Here is a 20,351-nt window from a genome sequence, read left to right as displayed (position 1 = left end):
AAAAATAATGCAGTTGTTAAATAATGCGGTGATTAAATACAGCTCTTTGTGCCTTAATCAGAGATTCATGAATACTGCAGTTTGGAGTCTGCTTGGCTCTGGTATTATTAACTGCATTTGAAAAGCCTGAGTCAGGGCCTTGTAGGCTTGAAATGGGGGGATGGTTTGAGGATTTTTCTTCCATTGTTTCTTAAATTATATTTAATGGGCTCTTTTTGTGAGGATTCTGTTGCATACAGTGTTATATTTTCATGATTTTCTTTTCATTCAGATCCACGTAGAAATTTGAAATTTTAAAACTATTACTGTTGTCTCTTTACATCTCATAAAAATAAAGAATTAAGACTGTAAGATAAATACCAGCTATTGCAAGACTTAAACTCACAAACATTGGCAGCAGAGAGTTGTAGGAGACTAACTGGGCAGGAAGGAACTTTCTCTCTGAACTGCAATGCTGTACAACTTTTCTGACATGTGTTGCTGAGTTGTGTTTATTTCCATTTGAGGAGTTAGTGAAGTTCACCAAATATAATGTTTTAAACTCAATGAATTATTAGTCTATATTAATTAGGACAACTTAGAAACAAATAACTTATGTTAATGTAATTTATATATCAAAGTATAATCTCCCTGATTACTAACTGTTACAAGTAGTGCATTAAATTAAAAAACATAACTAAAAATTGGTAACCTCATGTAGTAGAAAATTTATATGTCATACAAATTTTATGGAGATAGTATGTGAATAGTTCCAAAAATAATGCCTCCTTTTCATTTCCATGACAACTACAACAGAGAACAATAACAATAACACTATTTGATAGAGAAAATTCTCAGCTACAAAATGCTATTTTTCAATGTAGTCACCACTATTAGTGAATTTATGTGGATGAGCTGATTGAGATGCTCTTCATTTCATGGTGACAGCTGTGCATGGCCAATCTGCAACATGGCTTGTCTTCTGCATTGCAGTCACCACTGCTGAACCACACCACTCACCACCTCACTGTTCTCTCACTCACTGTTTGGTCACCATAAATGTTCAGCAAACATCAGTGAATGTCAATGGGTGCAATTTTTTCTGCATGGTGGAATTCAGTGAGACTCCTTTGCTTCATTCACACTTCCATATCAAACACCACTTTGTCAGACTTCCCCTCTGCTGCCATCTATCACATGGCAACAACATGTAATGGAATATTGTTGGGAAGATTCAACCTCTACTGCCATCATCTGCCTCTGATGTTGTGGACCAACATAATAAAATAGGAGGCATTACTGTCATTACGACCCTCATAGATAGTGTAGTTTGCTATTATAACTAGTGACTTACTATTAACTCTTCTTTGACATTTTTTGGTGAGAGAGTTACATTAGTCATATAATTATTTTAAATCCAGCTCAGATGTGAAATTTTAACATCAACAAATATACTTACCCCCAAAAAACTTAGAAGTTATAATGTAAGTTTTATATTCCTAATTCCATGTAAGTTGCTTTTTTTCATTCATTGTTGGATATGCAAAATCTTTTCTTCATACAACAAAATCATTTGCGGGTACAGAAGAACAGGATGTACTTCTTAAATTCCCATTGCTAGCCAATATTTATCAACACCCAAGATTCATGCTGCGTGTTTCAAGTCTGAATCGATCAAGCCAATGTGACGTGCCGAGGCTGCGCCAAGTCATGTCTAATCAGCAGTCAGCACTGTTGCTCTGGCATGAGGCTCCCAAAAATAGAAACGTAAGAAGTCAAACAAGTAAGTGGAAGGGCACTAAAAGAAAAAGTGCTGCTAATTCCACTGTTGACTTTCTGTCTAATGGATTCTTGTTCCCAGGCCGTGCTAAGTAAAGCAACTGGCGCAGGGTGTGTTTCTGCAGCTGGCTCGGCAGTGACACACACAGCCCAGCTGGCTGACAGGTGTTTGATTCGTGTTTAACAAGTACCTCACACAGGATGGATATTTTTCATGAGAATCTAGTCAGCTGATGCTTTTTGTTAAGAATTTACACCCCTTCCACTATTCTGTCTTTTTGAATGGCAGTTCTGTTTTTCTTTACAAATGAAGGTAGTACTGCTTTAGTTCATTAAAAGAAGGCATCTGCCTCAGAAACCAAATAGGGGAAAGCTAACTTTATTAGTTGTAACCTGCTACCTTACATGTAGAAGATGCACGTTTTCTTTATAGTTATTGGCAATAAAATCTCCAAAAATGTTTATTTAGCTGTACATTTGTTACAATGAAAATTCTGTCAGAGAGAAGGTATGAAAGAAGAATGCCAGACTTGCAGAGTATGGCTGTTATATGTTGTATTTATGCCTCTTCCCTTAACGTGAGAAAGCCTTGGGACTTTCTTGTACAGAGTGTTGCACGAGCCTGGAGTAAGAGAAATTCCTGGTCTAGAAGGGCATACAGCAGTGAGAGAGACAACCAAGACTTTGGGGGAAGAATAAAGGTCAGAAAGTACTTAAGAGATGGGAATAAAAAGTGTACAATGCTATTTCTTATCTATTTGATTATAAGCTATATAACAGGACTCTGTAACTGAGGAGAGATTGAGTTTGTTTTTTTTAATTTGGTTTAAGGTGTTGTGATTATTTTTTTTTATAACAGTTATTGGAAGAAATGGTGATTTTTATGACACTTTTTAATTGCCGCCTTGATAACAAACAACTTTTCCAGCTAAACCAATACTGGAAATAGAATATCAGGATGCCCTTATAAATCATCTTTGATTATGTGAACTCTCAGAATCTTAGGCAGTAGGATGTGAAATGTAACACTGATTATGACCAGTTTGTTGTTTGTTTGGCTTGTATTTTTCTTCATGCATTTTTCTTTTCTAGTATCAAATCCTTGAGGTGGAAAGTGGGACTTCAGGAATTGTTAACAAAAATGCAAAAATACTGGCTCTTTTCAAAGATGAGGTTATAATGCCAGTGTTGTGAAATAGCTGGGAGAAATATCACATTGTAGAATATTGTGTGCTGGCAGTACTTCTGAACTTCAGAAGAATGGGGAAGAAATGTAGCAGAAGAAATGATTGTTGGAGTAATGTTGGACCTCTAAATAAACAAAGTTTTTTTTAGTGAAGGAATGATTAAAAACTCCTCATGCAGAGAACTCATGTCCCTTGGGTGGCAGACTACCTTCTTCCTATTGGGCATCCCAGGCGTAGGATTGGGTTAATAAGCATCCAAGCAATCAAGAAAGCATTTTGAAAGGAGAACCGACAACTGTACTAGGCTGAGATACTGCTGTTCCCTACAGAGATGTAAAGAACTGATAGCAGGAAGACATACCTGGACTTATCTTTAGGAAGCAGCTCCCTGGAGCTCCTATGCTAAAATTAGGTTGGTTGATACCTGATTCACAGATGGGTAAACAAACTGCTGGAATTCCAAATGGGCTATAAAACCTCTTAGACTGAATATCAATCCATCTCCATAATATATTACATTTCAAAAGGGGAGAGATTTCTTAAGAAAGTAAGTACTTCGGAGTGTAAGTGGGAAGATGGAAGGCATGACTTGAACTGCTTTACTTGTCAGTAGTGCCAGGACGTTTGTAGCTGCACAGGCACACCAACATGGTTCTTCAGAACAAACACTGATCTGAGTTAATGTCTAGATTAGAAATTTCAGTCTATATGCTGTTTATTTTTGATCCTCCTTAAATCCATAGTTTTGTGCTGCTTTTTTGCATTTCATAGCTGTATTGTTAGTTGTTAGTTTTAATGGTGGCTTGTGGTCTGTGAGACAGGCCTGAATTAGCGTAAATTGACATTTGTACCTGCTTAGAATCTGTCCTCTGAATCTTCAGGTTATGAAAATGAGTATTAAATTTCCTGCAGTAAAGAGCAGTCTCTGCTATTTAAGAGGTTGACTAATGTAGTTTACCTTCCTAATATAAACTCAGTGCACCAGTTATTATAGTAAATATAATAGTCATAATAAATTTTATTTTAAAAACAGCTCAGTGATTCATTAATATTGAAGAATGCATTTTGTCTGACACTTTACATTATTGCATTTCAAATATTACTTCAGCAAGGTCAATTAGATGGATTTCCAGTTCTTTTGAAAATTTAATACGGTTTAGATTTGTTTTAAGGCTGTGCTATGGCTGAGTTAACAATAAATCAATAGCTGGTGTGTAAGTCCAGGCAATTTTTCTTTTGACTGACCCACTGTAAAGGAAAAAATGTAGTTATAAAATCAATCAGTTTTCCATGAGTATAAGATCACTTCAGGTTTTTTTCCTATTGTCTTGTTTCAGATGATCAAAGTATCATGGACTTAATTATCTGAACTGTTTGTCTGTATGACCTTATGAATCTTTCAGAACCTTCTGCAGACAGAAACCCATTTTGTTATTCTCAGTACTCCACAGAAAATTTTTTCATGCTTTTTATCTGCAGTTTCTTCATGCTGTCTGTATGATGTCACAGGTCAACTGAACTGGATTTTTATCAAGATCATGTTCAATTCATGCATTTTTAAATAACGATGTGAAAATATATTGAACAATACCCACTTTTATCAGTCATAAATCACAGTGTGCTTCTGACCCTACTTACCTAAGAAATGTAACAGAGTGGTGGGCCTTTGAAAAAGGTGCTAGTTGGGTCATTAGATGCAGTCTGAAAAGTAGATAAATAAAAATAGTAAAAACCCGTCAGGCTTTAGAATACAGTGAGGCAGAATAAGGATAAGCTGCCCTATTCTGCTGCCCTTTAACACTGTGTGGAGCTTTCCAGTGGTTTGTAACACTCCACTATCACCTCCTCAGAAGGCACTGCAGATACTAAGGAATTTCATCCTAAAAATACTGTAGGAGAGAGGGAAGGAGAATAAGACATAAATCAGCTGTTAGAAGTTGCACAGAACCATGGCACAGCTGGGAACTAAATGTAAACCACCAGAGGTCCTGGTTGTGTACTGGTAATGCATTCTACCTTCTTTTTTCTCCTCTATTTTATTGTTAAGTTCCTTGCATTCCATTTCTGTCCTTGAAATCAGTGGCATTTAGGAATGGGGACTGGTAGCCTGTCTTCAGGGCTGAGGAGTCAGTTCTTGATGGGGAATGTCAAGAAGATAAAGGCAGCTGTCACTTCTCTAAGGATGTGTGATGGTAGTGAATATCACTTGTATTTGTCAAGAGCATAAAGGGCATCTACTGACAGTTGAGTCTGCTTCAGATGATACTTCTATTGATGGTATAAAAGCTTCTCCTTAACATAGGTTTTGGGCAGTTTCTTATCAATTTCTTAAAGAAAAGGAAAGGCAACGTATAGGCCTACTTATTTCCTACATTACAATGCATGGAAATAAGTGGGATAGTCCTTTTGTCTCAGTAGTTTCAGAACTCTGAATTCTTGTGTGTGAAAACAATTTATGGGGCAAAGAAACCTCTGACTTTGACAATTTATTTGAAAAATATGCGTGCTTTATGTATTTAAATATAAACATTGTGGTAATCGGACACTGTCAGCACAGCAGCTAATAGAAGATTAAAAAGGCTTTGTTTGGCCAACTACAGAGCTCAGTCTGGAGTAAGGAGCCCCGTGATCATATTTTCTGGAGCTCTGAGCTTGCCTCTACCTGCTCATTCATTAGTTTGTGTGCCAAGAACTGAGGCCTAAATTTTAAATGTCTATTAACTTCTAGGTGCCTGAAAGGTTAAGTGTCAGACTTGTCCCAAAGACAGGAAGGACTGGAAATGAGGAAAATTACTGCCTCTTGAACTCAGGTTATGTCATTCTAGTAGGGCTGCTTTCATTTGGCTGTCTCTTGAGCAGCTGCATAGAAAAGCCACAGGAGCCCTGCTCACTGGGAGACAAGGATGCACAAGCCCTCTGACCAGCCCTCACTCCCTTGGCCAAACTGTGGAGTACCTGATATGCTGAGATTGCTGAGGAAGCAGAACAGAGGAAAGGAAACGAACTGTCTGAGCCCTTTCTTCATGAGATTACTATAAGGGAGAATCTTGCCCTTGTTCACATGGATTCAGTTTGCAGGAAGGAGAAATGGGCCTTTCATTAGGGCCTTTGCAGCCTATCAGTGCTTAGCATTTGTTAGTTCAGAAGGGGCCAAGTAGGAACAAAAGGATCAGTAGATGCAGTGAAACCAAGGTGTCATAATATTTAGCACAAGCTTCCTGATGTAACCATTCCTGAAGTTTCACAGGGCGACTCCTGCATATATCAACTGAGTATATTTCTAAATAATTAATATTTTATCAGGTGGTTCCAGCCATTAACATGAGCCTGCTTAGAGAAACAAGGAAATATTCCAGTAGGTTAAAGAACATGTCATCTAATGGAGTATAATTGGTGTGGGATTTTTAATTTATTAAAGGGAAAAGTCTGACCCTGTTGGTGGCTCTTGACTCGCTCTGTACTTGTTACGAGGGGAAGGATGTTGATAGAGCGTTGTGATAGTACATTGTTGAACATTCCGCTCCATTTCAGCAATACTAAAAATAGTTGTCCTCATTTTAAAACACCAGACTATTAGATTATTCCAAGGGTCGGGCATATTCAGGGTAATGGAAGGTACATACCCATAAATTATCAGAAGAGTGAGTACCACTTAACCGTCCTGATTTTACTTCTATTAAGATTAGTTTCCTTGCTAGTAATTCTGAGGTAGCAAGTTTATTCTATCAATCAAGCTCCTTGCAGTGCCCCAGTAAATGTAAAAGAAAAACTGCTTATTCCTCCTGCTGAGGAAACATCTGCCTGTTTTTATTTTATTTTATTTTATTTTATTTTAGCAAAAACCTTTTTGTAAAATATGTATCTGAAATATTTTAGTGATTCTCTTCTCCAGTCAGGAGGAGAATCTAATATATTTGACTATAAACTGTGCTAATGCCTAAGAAGTTTTAAATAGCAAAGCACATTCTGAGTCACTGATGAAAGTTTTTCTCAATTCTTTTTTTATTCTTAGTTAATGTGGTACCTAATTCATGTTGGCATACTATTGTGTAGTACAGATACCTGAACTGTATTAAGTGTATTCATTACTTGCATTTTAGATTAGCCTCTCATTTTTCTTTCTTTCTTTTTTTTTTTTTAATTTATTTGAAAGTCTTTTGTTGTTTTTTTTTTTTTTTTTTTTAATAGGGAAAAATAGCAAAATGTGGAAGGCAACGTATAAAATTTCTTATAAAAATAGCACGCGTTCTGGGATAGTTGCTAAGCAGATAGCTATTAGGCAGCTTATTGTATCTTGAAAACTTTCAATTAGAAACTGTATCCTTGATTTTATAGGGAGTTGAAATGCAGGTAAAAACTTCAGAATCAATAAATCATAAATACTTTGAGAACCCTGATTATATGTACACTGAATGTTTCCAAAGTAGTTAAAGCAGTTACAACATCAATCATTGTAGATTTAATGAAAATCAGTATTGATGCTATGAGAGATTATTTGTGCACTGTTGTCTTGAAGGGGTCATAATTTATAGAATACGGATTAAACAGTGCAAGATAAAACATCTATGCCTTGTGTTCATAAAAAACAAGAAAAGAAAAAAGCAGTGAATATGTAATTTTTCATCTAGGTTATAGTGATCCCATGTAATAATGAAGATAAAATATTATTTGGTAACTGTTAGACTGCAAGGAATGCTTTTGAAATCACATATTCATATTGTAAATTTGGAGAAAATGAGGGAATACGTATTACCTGTGAATATTAATTAGAATTCTTCCCCATCATACTAGCACCTATTTTTACGGAGGGGAGATGTAAGAAAGGTGTTAACTATTGTACCATGGGTGGAATTATAAAAATGTCATTTTTAACCATCTATTTTAAGCTGTATTTTAATTGTTACATGTCATGGATGCTTTGTATTTATTTCCTTCATTACTTGTATCATTTTGATGAGTAATTGTTCTTTTATTGGCTCTTTGTGTTGTTTGGAGAGACTGGAGTTTTTCCTTTGTCTCTGTTCTTGTTTGTGTCTGTGAGGCATTTATCTTCCACTTGGCTTGGAATCAAACAAGTGAACTTTCAGAACTTTTTGTTGCTGAGCTCTGGCTTGGCTAAAAAACTATTTGGGTGGTATACAAGTTACTCAGGGAAACTTCTGTCAAGAAATTAAGGCCCACGAATGGAATGGAGAAAGCATTTGATTTTAGATTCCTTTAATAAGTCTTCTAAGCTCCCACTTGAAGTCATGGGAGCGTGGGTGAATTTATCTAACGTAACTTAGCTTAACAACTTCAGATTTATTGAGACCAATGTGGCATATTTTCATGGTTCTGTAAATGGAGATTAGTTCTTAGCTTTCAGTAGCATAGCCTGATTCTCAGTAGGTCTGTAACTGTCTAACAAGCTCTGCTAAGAAGGAATGGAGAAGGAAATGGTTGAACTAATTTCAATTCTAATTCTAAATGCAATATTACTAGGTTTTTTACTGTACTTGTTACTTGCTTCTGTTTAGGTTTTCTTTTTCTGCTTGTTTACTTTGTTTTTTTCTGCTAAATTAGATGTAATTCAGATGCTGAAGATGTCATTGAGCAGGGACAGTTGCCTTTCAAAAACATTTCTGATGAACTTATTTTTATCTATGCTCAATTGCAACACAACTCATAAGCATCCAGTTTCATAGAATCATATAATCATAGAATATCCTGGGTCGAAAAGGACCTCAATGATCATCTAGCTTCAACCCCCCTGCTATGTGCAGGGTCACCAATCACTAGACCAGGCTGCCCAGAGCCACATCCAGCCTGACCTTGAGTGCCTCCAGGGATGGGACATCCACAACCTCCTTGGGCAACCTGTTCCAGTGTGTCACCACCCTCTGTGTGAAAAACTTCCTCCTAATATCTAACTTAAACCTCCCCCGTCTCTGTTTAAAACCATTTCCCCTTGTCCTATCACTATCCACCCTTGTAAGCCGCCATTCCCCTTACTGTTGGTATGCTCCCTTCAAGTACTGGGAGGCCACAATGAGGTCTACCCAGAGCCTTCTCTTCTCCCAGCTAAACAAGCCCAGTTCCCTCAACCTTTTCTCATAGGAGAGGTGCTCCAGCCCTCTGATCATCTTAGTGGCCCTCCTCTGGACCTGCTCTAAGAGCTCCACGTCCTTCACGTACTAGGGGTCCCAGGCCTGGATGCAGTACTCAAGATGGGACCTCACAAGAGCTGAATAGAGGGGGACAATCACCTCCCTCTTCCTGCTGGCCACCCCTTTTTTAATGCAGCCCAGAACACAGTTGGCCTTTTGGGCTGCAAATGCACACTGCTGGCTCACGTCCAATTCTAATCCACCATTCAGTTTCTTAAATGGAATTTAAAAATCCTAATAAAATTCTTAGTTTTCATGAGAAGTGCACAAGGAAAGTTATTTGAGGAGGAAGAATATTACAACTGTAGCAGCTGTACAGTGGAATTGCCATGCTTCTGCAAAACATGAGATAGGAGAGGTAGTACTTCAGCAACATAATTGTCAAAACATTCACCTGTGATTGTTAACTGTCTGATATTTTGGAAATGTGTTTTAACCAAAAACAAGACAACAGATATAAATGAATCTAGAAATCAATTAAATGCTTCTGTACAAAAAAGAATGAGAATCAATGCATCTCCAAACATTCTGGTGATTTGTTATTTCCTCTCTTAATTTAGCTTAGTCATGACCTAGATCTGAAAAAATGATGGTTATGTACATTTTATTTCAGGGGGACACTGGCTTAGTGGGTGCTCCTGGCATACCTGGTCTTACTGGTTCCAAGGTAAATAAATAAATAAAATTGTTCATATATTTCACTTTCAACATCCTTTTTGCCAGCTCTCCGGTGTTTACCTACATTGTATTTGAATAGCATACCCAGTTTTGAACTTGTATAGCACAACAAAGGAACTTCACTATCAGCTCACAAGAGAAAGAACATGAGGTGCAGTGGTGCCGATGTGCCTGCCAGTGTTACTTTGCATTAAGAGCAGTTGCCTCTGTCTCAGAACTGTGCAGGGTCTTTGCAGCCACCAGATATACAGATACAAGAATCTGATATTTGAGCCTTATGATCTCAGCAAAATGAAATGAAGGAAGTACTGCTTCTTGCACTCTTCCATTTTTATCTTTTACTCCTCTTCAGAGGTGGAATACTGTAGGAAGGCTAGAACTTTCAAAAAGGTGCTTGTTCATTACAGATGTTACTGATAATATTTGTTAAAGTTGCCTGACACTCATCAGGATCTGATTTTCTTTTCACTAAGTTGGAGCTATGTTTAAGCATAAGCATCCCAATGTCATGTGCTTCTATCTGGCTAATTCCTCTTAGAAAATCATAGATAAAATGGTTTTGCTGCTTCCAAAAATTAAGGGAATAATGAAAAAAAGCCATAATTTACTTATATTAGAATTTTAAGTGTTGATAAGCATGACTGTCATGCAAAGGGATGATTCATGTATCTTTAGGGCAGATATTTCCTGCAATATGGCAATAAGAAAAGGAACATATTCTCTGTAGATGAGGTAGCCAGCATTGAGTTTCACAACATACTTACCATTGTCTATCAATTTATGCATTCAAAGCCAGGATCTTATTGACTTGCATTATAAAAATAAAAACTGTAATATAAATGATAAAAACTGTATTATGAGTCCCATATTGAGTATGAAGAGGAAAACAGTGACTATACATTAAAAACATTGTGTGGAGTGTTTAGCTTACCACAGTATGAATATAGAAACATTGAAAGAAAGATATAGAAAGAAGGGGGCATGCTCTTTAGCAGGATCTGTTGTGATAGAAATGGTTTCAAACTAAAAGAGGGAATATTTAGATTGGATATAAGAACAAAGGTTTTTTTTATGGCAAGGGTCATGAAGTATGTGAGCAGGTTGTCTGGAGCAGTGGTGGATGCCCTGTCCCTGGAGATGTTCAAGGTCAGGCTGGACCAGGCTCTGAGCAACCAGATCTATCTGTAGATGTTCATTGCAGGGGAGTTGGACTAGGTGACCTTTACAGGTCCCTTTCAACTCAAACAATTCTACAATTGTATGAAAAAAAGATCTGATAGTCCTGCTGTTTGACAGTATGGTGAAAAAGGCCAACTGTGTGTGGGCTGTTTCAGCAAGATTGTGGCCAGGGGAGATGATTATTTTGCACTTTTGTGACTGCATCTATGTCCAGCTTGAGGCTACTTGGAGGAGAGAGAGCAGCTGACTGAGGTGACCCCAGTGGAGGCTGACCAGGATGGCCTGGTGACCGTGATATATGAGGAGAGGCTGAGGAAGCTGGGCCTGTTCAGCTGTAAGATGACATGATTTGGAAGGTGGGTGGGAATAAGCATTTACTGCTCTTTGCAAGTACTGGGAGGGTGCAGGTTTTCAGAGGTGGACAGTGAAAGGACAAGACAATGGATACAAGCTCCAACCAAACAAATTTTGACACCGTGTAAGACTGATTTTTATATGATGGATTGTGAATTGAATAAAGACAGAGTTTGCGGTCTTACAAACAGGAAAGCTAAATGAGGAAAATGCGTTGTTTCTGGAAATTTGTCAAAAGTAAGTAGAAATTAGCTGTGTTTAGAGGAATGGGAAGCAGAATAGAACTTGCATACGTTCAGAAATTTATTTCAGTAATTAACCACACATTTTTAGGTAAGAGCATCTGGAATGTTACTTTACTAGATCACATTTTGCATGCTTGGTCTTAGTCATGCTTCTGAAACTGACCCCTAAAGTGATGGATGACTCAGTAACTCCAGCTGAAAAAAAAAAAAAAATTAGGGAAGAGCTACTGCAGGCACCTCCTGAAAGTCCAGAGCTGTTTGATAATCCATAAATCTGCATCTGTCCCAAGTTTCAAATTTAATTCCCAGATGTGCACTACACAATACCGTATCAATTAAACAATTTGGCAAATTGTTGCTAGAAAGTTTGCAAGTTGTAACCTGCTGTTTTAGTTGACCTCATTTAAACCTCAGACTTCTATATATGGAAATGAAAATCTCTGACGGGTGAAAGAATGTTTAGACATTACTCACTTTAATTTTTTAAAGTAATCTAGAAAGATGCCATATGCTTTACTTCGGAAATTTTTCAGTCTCCTCATTTTCAGACCTGTAGAACTCATGTGCGTTGTACTGAGCCAGTGAGACTGTATTCTTGACACTGGTAAAGGCATGCAAACTATCCTTTGCCAGGTGATTTAAGGGAGAAAGAGTATAGGTGCAGTGTTTGTTCTGTGGTTGTGTTGGGTTTGGTATTTTTTTTTTTTTCTGCTTTGTTTTGGTGGTGGTTGTTTAAATTATGTAAGTTTTGTACTAAAAGAATATAATCTTGGCTGTATTTCTGTTGTATCTCTTACTGAACATACAACAATACATTAATAAAGATCTGACAAAAATAGATACTATTCTTGTTGTAATGCATTCAGACCTCAAACTGTTTGACAGAGACATTGGCATAGTTAGATTGCTGCATTAGTATCTTTTCCTGAGGCAAAAGTTATCAAATTGGAGCATTGTAACTGGTCTTTTTATTGTAAGATCATTTAATAAAGAATTCGGTCTGCTGCAATAAGCTGAATATGAATTAGTATTGCAAATTGCACTCCTATTATTTTTAAATATTTCATTAATTGGACAGAGTTTTTGAAGTGAAAGGGATGGGTTTTATTTCAGTAAGTTGTATCTGTATCTTTTGCTCAATGGGGTGGGTTTTTGAGGCCTTCACGGCTGACTAGCCATATTTAAAAATTAACATGCAGGAATTGATAGGAATGAATGTATTAAAGCTGATTTTGCAGAAGAATACCGGAACTGTAACGAATAGGTTTAGAATCAAAAGTTTTGAATTCTTAAAGCTAGGAATATCCATTAGGCTGAATGAAAGAGTGATTGGTTATTAAAAAGCCATGACAACTTTTGTAAAGGTTTCACACATTTTTGAATGCAAGAATATCATTATCCATGATGATGTGTTTATTCCCATAATGAAAAGTCAATGTAATAAAACTAATTTTAAGGAATGCAATTATTTGAAGAATGTTTGAGATATTACTTGTATTGTTTTGTGTTCCAGGGTGAACATGGCCTTCCTGGTAGTAAAGGGGAAGAAGGTGAAAAGGTAAATTATTCTGACCATGTTACTTATTCTTCTGTTTTAATGTTCTGGTATATGACAAACTAAGTGGAGCCTAGTTCGGAAGGCATTCCTTAACTCTTTCACAAATAAAACTCTTTCTTTCCTGTGTCAGTAATTGCTGAAAGGCTTAATAACAAGCAGTTATTTATGCATATGAATTAGTGTCATCAGCACTTCCTTCAGAACCATGTTTTTTAAGAAAATATTTAATAATGAAGTCTTGCAGAACCATAACCACTGGACTCCAGTGATGTCTACTGCTACTGAATTTCTATGGTAACTAGTAAATGTTTATTTATACTGTATGGAATGTATGATGAGATGATGTAGGTATTTATAGTAGTTGGTTGTTGCCTTTTTAAATTACAAATGCACTTTATAAAGAATGTACTGAAATATGTTGAATGTAATTACCAAATGTTTTACATTCTTTTGCTCCTAAGAACATAAATTCGTTACCATTGACGATTTTTCCATTTCTTATAGCATGATAACTGACAGCTAGCTTAAAAAGCTAGCTTACTGATATGCTTCTGCATACCTATACAGTAGTTAACATGATTTTAGTCTACTGAACATACCTGACTTCAGCCAGAATGACATAATTGCTTCTCCTCACGGAATGCAGGTGCATGTACCTCATCTTTAGTCTGCCAGTTCTGCCCCCTTCACTGATGGATTGGCATGTTGTTTTAAGGACCTTCTTATTTTCCTAGCTGGCATAAAAATTCCAAGTGCAAATTCTAAAAAAAACCTTTCCTTGTTTTGGAGCAGTGTGTATCAGAAACGGAGCCTGAAACAGTTTGTTGTAATTGCAGATGCTCTGCTTTGGTCAGAAATAGTTGAAAAAACATTAGTGTTAAAATGTGAATTAGACTGGCCCTTTGGAAGGCTGTCTTAGCTGACAGAATGCTGGTCTGGGTTGCTCTAGATGGCTCAAGCCATCCTGCATGACTTCAGACGCATAACAAATCATCATAGGCAAGTCTGTGTTGAGGGACAAGTGGAAGGGTCTGGTCTAACTTAGCTTGTGTAGTAGGAATTGAGCTAAGAATAATAGTCTGTAGTTGAGCATCCGCTCCTTAACCAAATTTTACTTGGTTATTGATTTATTAGTAGTGTTTTGGCTGATTTGGTTTAGGCAATGTGATTTAAGAATGCATCTTTTCTCTGCCTCAGCTCACTGTCTGAAGAAGATGCAGAAAATCATTTCCACTCAGTGTGTGTTATATATTCAGATTTTATATGTTCTTCAAAACGAGGGATGAAAGATGCTGAGATTCTGGCAATATTCAGACTAAAGAAAATGGCGAGTGGGTGGGAGCATTTGAATTCAAGAAAATGCAATGTATTCCTGCTTTGTACTTTGGTACATTCACTTACCTCCCCCCTATATTTCTTTAGAAGTGTCAGCCAGCTTTCCAGTGTTGATATTTTAAAGAAAATGTGTTGTTATGGTTTAATTTAGCAGATTTAAAGTTACAGAAGTTTTTTTTAGGAGGAAGTATTCTAGTAACCAGGAAGGAAGAAATATCAGAAGTAAAAGTCGGCATCCATAGCAACTAGCATTTATCACGTGAAGATTCAGTCTGAAAAAAGCACTTGTTAAGGTTGAGTATTTCTAGCTTCATAGACAGATCTTATTTCCTCCACGGCAGCATTATTCATCAGTTCTGAAGGGCTTGTTGACTTTTTTTTCCCTCATAATTGCTCTGCAGCTGTGCCGTGCTTTCCTTGAGCTATATGAATAAATTGTGTTTGGACATAGGCACATGGATCCGGCTGTTCCTGCCACTCTCTCTGCTTGATTTCCCTTACACTAAAGCAGAGATAAAATGACCAAATGACTGACAGCAACATTTTTCTTATGTGGAAGCTGAGTCAGCACATTCAAGACTTCTGTCCTCTTCTTCAAATTCAGAATTTAATTAAAAGATTCCATTTAAATGTATTTCCAGTTTAACTGTTAACAATATATTTGGCTATTCGTCAAAGAAGAGGAAATACACAGGCAGAAGAATCCTTGTTTACCAAAAATAATCTAGGACTGTCTCATTAGAAGCTTCATATCCTGATATGTGAGGAGGGAGTGTCTTTTAAGGTTACGCAAAGTAGCTCTTAGTTTAGGCTGTAAGTTATTCACTTTGGCCATAGTTCAAATAATTTTTCATATTCCAGTTATTAAATTCTGGTATTAAAAATGTATCAGTACTCTTGCATTGTGACACAGTGTCCAGAATAAAATATCTGTGCTACTTTGTGAGTGACAAATGTGATTAAGACTGGAAATTAAAATTTGATTTTTACTAATGAAAAAACCTCAGCCAGATCTTGCACATCAAAGAACAGGACAATGTTTGCGTATTGTTTTGCACTGTACCTTGAGGGGGTTACAGCTACTTGAACATTAGGTGTTTGCCATTTCCAATTCACTGCAGCTAGAGGTGGTGCAGAACTGGTGGGGGAGAATACTTTGTGGAGGGGCAGCTGCCAACAGTACTTCAGAAACCTAAAATAGCACTGAATGCTTCTTGTAGGAAGTTGGCTCCCACTTCTAGTGACATGCAGCAAATAAGGCACAACACTGTGTGTGCAGTAAATTAAATTGAACAATTCTTTTTTTTTTTTTTAATGATCTTGTCATCCTATAGGGTTGAATATTTGAAATCAGCTGAGCCCATGGCCTCCCCATTCACCACATCAAACCAGTTGACTTTAGTCTTTGTTGTATTTTCTGTTTTGGCTGAGGAAGCTTTGAGGATATCGTGGGCAACTGAGGTGAAAGTGATAGGTTGTATATACATCAATGATAAAGGAGGCATCTTTAATTCAATGTGTTAAGGGAGATTCCTTCAGGCTATTTAAAGGCTTCTTTGCCACATGTGGGTCTCCTTCAGGAATCTGGAATTCTTGGTCTGCCTTTGTTTTGTTTGGAGGTTTTTTGGTTTTGGTTTTGGTTTTATTTTTTTTCCTCTGAGGTTGAACCATGTATGTACAGGTGTTAATGCTGTGAGTTTTCCCTCCACAGGAAATAATATACTCTCAGTGTAAATTTGTTTTAATCCTCCTTTATATTCTATTTTCTTTGTGTTAGGCAGGCAATGTGGTAGTCTCACAAGATAGTGTTACAACTGGCAACAAAAGCATTGGTCTACTCTTCTATAGCATGACTGAAATTATATACACTGAGAGCAGTTTTAATTGATTTGTTGACAGGAAGGAAGATTATACCGAATGAATCTGTCCTCATTCTAATACTGTTAAGAACTGTAATTGTATGGTATGGACTGTTTTTGGCTGGAAAACAGGTTTAAACCCCAGAATACTTTTGACACACCAAAGATATAGCCTAGCAGAATAGAATCTTACAAAAAGGTGTAAGTGCAAATAACTATCTGTAGGGGAGAATAAATATGGTTTGAGGGGAAAAGAAGTAGCATCCACTCACAAATTAAAATCTGTGGATTACTTGGATATGAAGCTGGTGAATCATAGAACCCTTATAGTTGGAAGGGACCTTTAAAGGTCATCTAGTCCAACTGCTCTGCAATGAACAGGGACACCACAGCTAGATCAGGTTGCCCAGGGTAGGGGCCTCTCTGTGAAAGTCTCCAGGGACTGGGCATCCACCACATCTCTGGACAACCTATTCCAGTGCCTCACCACCCTCACTGTAAAAGACTTCTTCCTTACGTCCAACCTAAATCTACCCTCTTTAAGTCTGAAACCATTTGCCCTTGTTCTATCACCGCAGACTCTGCTAAAGAGTATATTCCCTTCTTTCCTGTAGCTCCCATTTAGATACTAATCAGGTCACCCCAGAACCTTCTCTTCTCCAGGCTGAACAGCCCCAGCTCTCTTAGCTTGTCCTTGTAGGAGAGGTGTTCCATCCCTTGGCTCATTTTTGTGGCCCTCCTCTGGATGCGCTCCAGCATGTCCATGCGCTCCAGCACAGTCTCTCCTGTGCTGAGGACTCCATATTAGCATGCAGTATACCAGGTGAAGCCTTACCAGCACAGAGCAGAGGGGCAGGATCACCTCCCTTGACCTGTGGCCATGCTTCTTTTGGTGCAGCACAGGATACAGTTGGCTTTCTTGGCTGTGAGGGAATGAAGTCAAGCAGTTGTAAATGAAAGACACTAGGATGTTTTAAAGAGAAGTATTGTTTGCAATACTAATGAAGTAGTTCTGTGCTACATATTATTGGTAAAGCTTCAACTTAAGGGTTGTTGAAAGGAGATCACCAAGAATACCTGGTCTGTATAACACAGAGCCCTGGAGAAGATTAGTTAGCACAGAGTCAGCTGAAGAGATATGTGTAAACAGTCTTCAAATACATAACACTGCTGCAAAGAGGAAGGGAATGGCATATTTCCTATTCCTGACATGGGTAGCATGCAGAGTAACAGGCTGGAGGTGCAGCAAGGAAGATATTAGGTAGCCATTAGGAAAGAATTCTTAATTTTAAAACTGTACAGAAGTCATTTCCTCTTATACTGTTTTTCTCTTTTTACCTTAGTTCTAGAAAAAGGAATGATAAATAGAAAGATTTATTACAGGAGATCAGATTGTCTCATATGACTTTTCCATTTTCTACTAATGGTGTCAAAACTATTCAGTATATTATCTACACCGATTTTTAATTAGATCAGCATGGAGAGCAGCTAGGTGGTTTGTTTTTCAGTATATATCCATGCTTGGTTTTAATACTTAGTTAATGCTTTTCCATGATAGGACAGTAAAACTCTGGAGCAGGTTACCCAAAGTCGTTGTACAGCCTCTGACCCTGGAGGTTTGAAGACCAGCTCACGGTAGCCTAGTCTAACTTCACAGCTGACTGCTCTGAACAAGAATATGGACCAGATGCCTCCTGAGGTCACTTCAGCCTCAGTTATCTGATGATTTTATGAGAGTGCCCAGGAACATGATATTTTTCTGAATCAGGACGTGTATTCACAATATAAATCTATGTTTAAAAAAAAAAAAGTGTTAAAAAGTGATAATTTTAAAAAATATTGGGGGGGAGGGGGATTGTGAATATATATTTAATTCAGACATTGGTCTAGGAAAAAAATGTCAAATGACTCAATGATTTTTATGTATGTGCTCTGCAATTTTAGGTAAGAACTGGACTTTTTCACTAGAATAAGTTATATGTAGAAATTTTTAAGATGCATTTTTAGTACTCATTGAAGGGTGTCACATCTCAGGGAGAACAATGCCCTTGCTCAAATAACTGATCACCTGTCAACTGGTGCTCCCCTCCTCATAGAAGCTGGATTGTCTCTTTTGGTAGTGCATGGTTGCCTGGATGATGAGAATGTATGCAGTCTGTGAGATGCCTTAGTTTAGTATAGTTTGCTGAAACACTATGAAACAGTTCATTTTTAAATAAAAATTGTTATAAATTGACCTACATAAAATCTAAATCTAAATCTAGACTTGTCCTTGGTGCCATTATCTCAATATCCTGTCACCACTATAGGTATGAGTAGCACATATTAGGAAATGGGGCTAGGTTATTATTTATTATTATTATTTATTTTGGTACCTGAAGTATGTATATCACATGGGGGTTGGAGATGGCCTGAGCCTGTTAATTGATCGACTAAATGATCTCTAAAGTACTTTTTTCCCCCCCTTTGTTAAATCTGTAATTTATCCTTTTTTACCTCCTGGTTCTTGCTTCTTTGGTCACTCTAGCTAGTACTCTTCAGTTCCCCGTTTTTTCATCTTCTTGTCTTCCTTCTTGGTTAGAATAAATATTCACTACAGCATACTTCATAGGTACTATTATTTCTGTAATTGAACTAGAACACTGAAACATCAGTGTTAAGGGACACTTGGAGCCTGAATATCACATAAATTCCATGATAATATGGAATCCTGTGTGTAACAGATCCATTTTATTAGGAAGAGTGTTGACTGAAAAGGCAACACATTTTATATGTTAACTATAGCCAGGCAAGTATAACAGGATTCTTGCTAAGAGATCATACTGATTAGACAGAGCTAGGAAACCTGAATTCCTCTTTCACTCAGCTTCAATATACTGGTATACATTCCTTGTTTCTGTTTTAACTCAGAGAGGCAGTTACTGTATACTGTTCACTTGTGAACATTTTGGTAAATTGATTATTTTACTGCAACTCTTTTTTATTTCTCAATAAAATGTTATAAATAGAAAATGTACATGTATTTGACTAAGGAAACCATTGGGAATATGGCCATAATGACAGCCATACGTTATTTCCAAAGTTTCGTCCTTCAGTCTTTACTTTTTGTATGCTTTGAGTTTGCTTTTGCCTGTGTATGTATGTGAGAAGAGAGATAATCTGGGGCTTGTCCAGCCTAAGTGTAGAAAAAATTGTCATCTGCTTCATTTTACTCTAAACGCAGGATGTTCTTTGTATATATTTACTATTTTGTGAAGCTCAATTTGAATTATTCCAGGAAATAGGGCTTCCTCTATTTCCTTTAGAAGAAAATTCCTAACAGACCTTAGTGTCAGGAAGATTTCCTGGAGGTTAACATTTTCTACTTCATCCTATCACACCTAATAAAATACTCCTTTATCTTGCATTCATTCAGAAAATACATGGCTATACACTTCCACTATGTCTCCATGTATGGTATAGTCTTTCTTTTTTCTCCCCAGTCTTCAATAAGCATTTTTTAGATAAACATAAGTAAATGTAGAAGGAGTCAGCTTTCTGTGGTGCTAGTTGATATTAGTTAACATTTATTTTTGCTTGCTTATATTTTCATGTTGGTACTGTAAATCTCAGTGATGAAACCAGTCCACATGAGACAGCTGAGGTACTGAGGAAGCTTGCAGCCTACTTGAAAAATAGGAATTATTGGTAATGGGATAGAAGGCAGCAATGGATGTGGAAAGTCTATAATTAAAAACAGTAAAATAAAAAATGACGAGTAAGAGAAGCAGTTGTTAACTCTCCTGTGCATTCTTACAGTGCTGCTATTTATCAGCTGTAGATTCTGCTTCATATACTTCAGCATTTCTATATATACTACTTAGTACAGAACATACTAAATTCAGTAAGTTGCAAATCTGAATATAAGTGTGGCTGCTGCATATACAAATCTGTTATTCAGTATGATTTTTGGAGGAATGGAAATGCATTTTACATTACAATCTGATTCCAGTTCCCTCATTTTGTTTGGATGGTGATGCAGCCAGTGCCAATTTACTGAAGATGTGGCTCCT

At 37.1% G+C, this 20,351-nt stretch overlaps 1 protein-coding gene across 6 annotated transcripts in view; it reads left to right on the top strand.

Annotated features, from left to right (window-relative positions):
- The window catches only part of COL19A1 (collagen type XIX alpha 1 chain), a 189,861-nt gene that overhangs the window by 55,380 nt on the left and 114,130 nt on the right, over nucleotides 1-20,351 (top strand). For 5 of the 6 annotated variants that reach the window (XM_040697807.2, XM_004940448.5, XM_004940449.5 and 2 more), the window contains 2 exons: nucleotides 9,705-9,758; nucleotides 13,061-13,105. In XM_040697807.2, the coding sequence (XP_040553741.1) occupies nucleotides 9,705-9,758; nucleotides 13,061-13,105 (99 nt within the window). The remainder of the gene's footprint in view (nucleotides 1-9,704; nucleotides 9,759-13,060; nucleotides 13,106-20,351) is intronic. The other variant, XM_040697808.2, reaches the window with a different exon arrangement.

The sequence above is a fragment of the Gallus gallus genome, chromosome 3 (genome assembly GCF_016699485.2).
Source record: "Gallus gallus isolate bGalGal1 chromosome 3, bGalGal1.mat.broiler.GRCg7b, whole genome shotgun sequence".
Lineage (NCBI taxonomy): Eukaryota > Metazoa > Chordata > Aves > Galliformes > Phasianidae > Gallus > Gallus gallus.
This window is presented reverse-complemented; position numbering and strand designations above follow the sequence as displayed.